General features: G+C 40.5%; 1 protein-coding gene across 4 annotated transcripts in view; it reads left to right on the top strand.

Moving 5' to 3' along the window:
- Positions 1-2523, top strand: part of LOC107655566 (ATP-binding cassette sub-family C member 9-like) — a 47457-nt gene that overhangs the window by 18853 nt on the left and 26081 nt on the right. For 2 of the 4 annotated variants that reach the window (XM_016443089.1, XM_016443090.1), the window contains exons 19-20: positions 774-812; positions 1823-1924. In XM_016443089.1, coding sequence (XP_016298575.1) covers positions 774-812; positions 1823-1924 — 141 coding nt within the window. The remainder of the gene's footprint in view (positions 1-773; positions 813-1822; positions 1925-2523) is intronic. The other 2 variants (XM_016443091.1, XM_016443093.1) reach the window with 1 other exon arrangement.

Here is a 2523-nt window from a genome sequence, read left to right as displayed (position 1 = left end):
CAACAGACAACAAAACTTTTTGGTTGTTAAAAAAAAAAGGTGCGCTCGTTCAAAACAGTTGCGTTCTATCCTTTGCTGGCTGTGCTGATTTAAATCTAGCGTTTCTTTTGTGTTTGTGTCGCAAGTTCAGTGACGCAGGTAGTGACGATTCTCTCCGGCCAATCCGTGATCAGCAGAGTTTACACGTCACGTTTTGGTAACGGTACGGTTCACTTGGAACCCCAACCGAGGTGGTACTAAAAAAAGTACCAGGTACTGTACCCAGTGGAAAACCCCCCAAAAGTGAACCGTACCGAGCCGTACCATGCAGTGGAAAAGCGCCATTTGGTCCCCATTGACTTTCATTGTATTGACAGAAACCACTGACTGTCCAAATACTTTGTGGGGCAACTGTAATTGTAATTAATAAGGAAAACTAATGTTAGACCATTTGTAATATTTAATTAAATTATGTTTTGGTACAAATTCAGTCTAAATTCTGGCAGTACTGTCTTTGCGAACAGTGCAATGAATGTTGGTCTGCGTTTTCCAGTTTCAAGTTCTCTAATGACAATGACATTACTCTCCAGCTAAAATATAATGCATATACATTACTAAACCAGTATCTGGAGCACAGTTATATCTCAAATTATCACTCTTCACCTCACAAGGAGAGTATGCCAGTGTTCTTACAGAACGGCACGCATCCTGAAGCACTCACTAACTCTGGTCACGTGTGTGTGTGTGTGTGTGTGTTTCTCTGTGTCCTCTTCCCAAATGGTGTGCTCAATCAGGCTGCCTGATTATGAGATACTCTTCGATGGGAGCATAAGGTATTTCACCGGGGGTCTTCACATGCTTACATATGCTACACAGCCACACAGTGACCTCTATAAACCAACACTGTGGACATTTTGTAACATGTAGCGAATGGCCAAAAATGGATTTTAGCTAGTCAAGTTTAAATTTAGATTGCCTGTTATGATTCCAGCAAGGTTATTCACTTTCTATCAGCTAACTAGAAGCGTTTAGAGATATTACTGTGCTGTTCTGGCCGATAACGTCTTCTAATGTACCTGACTTGCAGCGGGCAAGATACAGGCCTGTCTCATGAAGAACGGAGGTACACTTTGCGAACCCTTTCAGCAGATGTGCCATCACCCCCACATGCATTCATTTACCAATACATTTATCCCTTTACATTTATGTGGCTTCAATATAATGGGTGTTTTTGTTTGTTTATGTGAGATGTGCAGTGCAAAGTGTGTGAAAATGCCGGGAGTCTTCACCTCTTGGACACACTGGGGTTTTCTTGTACGGATATTGATTTCGAACAATATTTGGTTTAGTTACAGCCAGACCCCTTCAATGGAAAGCAAAACAGATCTGTTTTGTCTAACAAGAGAAGGCCATTCTCAATATCAAGAGATTTATTTTTGGTTTTGTAGCAATTAAATCTGTGTGCGATTTCAGCGCCTCTAGTGGTTGCTGAGTGTAAATTCAAAAAATGAATGTTACCAAACAGCTTTGGGAACTCGTGCCATTGATTGGGCCAACATTGAAAGAGTTCCATTTTTTGCAGAATTTAACCTAGAAATGACTTACTTTCATGAAAGGGCAGGAGAAAATGTCGTAAACACACACATCAGCTCTCACAGTGAAGGGCTCCCTGCATTTCTTTAATCTGTAGTTTTAATCTAATCGTTAACAAGGTTTTTTTTCCCTTCATTTCATATCAGAACCATTAGTGTTTGCTGTGATGGCAAGCTGAGTGTGTTTTTCCACATTTCCAGGTTATCAGTTGTTTCCTTCTTTCTCTGTTTCTCATCCTGTCATGGCTCAGTAAAAACAGGTACTCTGTGGCCTATGCAGCGCAGAAGTCATGGTTGCTGAACGCCACTGTAGAGGAAAACATCACGTTTGGAAGTCCTTTCAATAAACAGAGGTGAGGTTAAAAAGATCTCCAACTTCACTTTAGAAAATGCTATTATTTTAGAACATCTTTGTTTATCTATTTAATTTGTCACAATTATATGTTATTTCCCTCATCTGTCGACAAGTCAAAATTGACCCGATTTACTCTCTTAAAGGGGTCATATGATGCTGCTAAAAAGAACATTATTTTGTGTATTTGGTGTAATGAAATGTGTTTATGCGGTTTAAAGTTAAAAAAACACATTATTTTCCACATACTGTACGTTATTGTTTCTCCTCTATGCCCCGCCTTTTTGAAACGCGTAGATTTTTACAAAGCTCATCGGTCTGAAAAAGCGAGGTGTGCTGTGATTGGCCAGCTATCCAATGCGTTGTGATTGGCCGAATACCTCAAGCGTGTGATGGAAATGTTACGCCCCTCACCATACTGTGATGCCGTGTCCGGCCGGAGCGACGAGACGAAAACATTAAAACCCATTACAAACGAGGCATTTGTTGCATCCAGTGGGGACATAATTACTGATTATAATGACTTATACTGTCTTTTTACGCGTTGCATCGCGCCGCGTAAACATAAAACCCTGTCTGCATTTGTGATCGGAGAAATTA

The sequence above is a fragment of the Sinocyclocheilus anshuiensis genome, unplaced genomic scaffold (genome assembly GCF_001515605.1).
Source record: "Sinocyclocheilus anshuiensis isolate Anshui unplaced genomic scaffold, SAMN03320099.WGS_v1.1 scaffold916, whole genome shotgun sequence".
NCBI lineage: Eukaryota > Metazoa > Chordata > Actinopteri > Cypriniformes > Cyprinidae > Sinocyclocheilus > Sinocyclocheilus anshuiensis.
The sequence above is the reverse complement of the archived record's forward strand: the minus strand, read 5'-3'. Positions and strand labels throughout refer to the sequence as shown.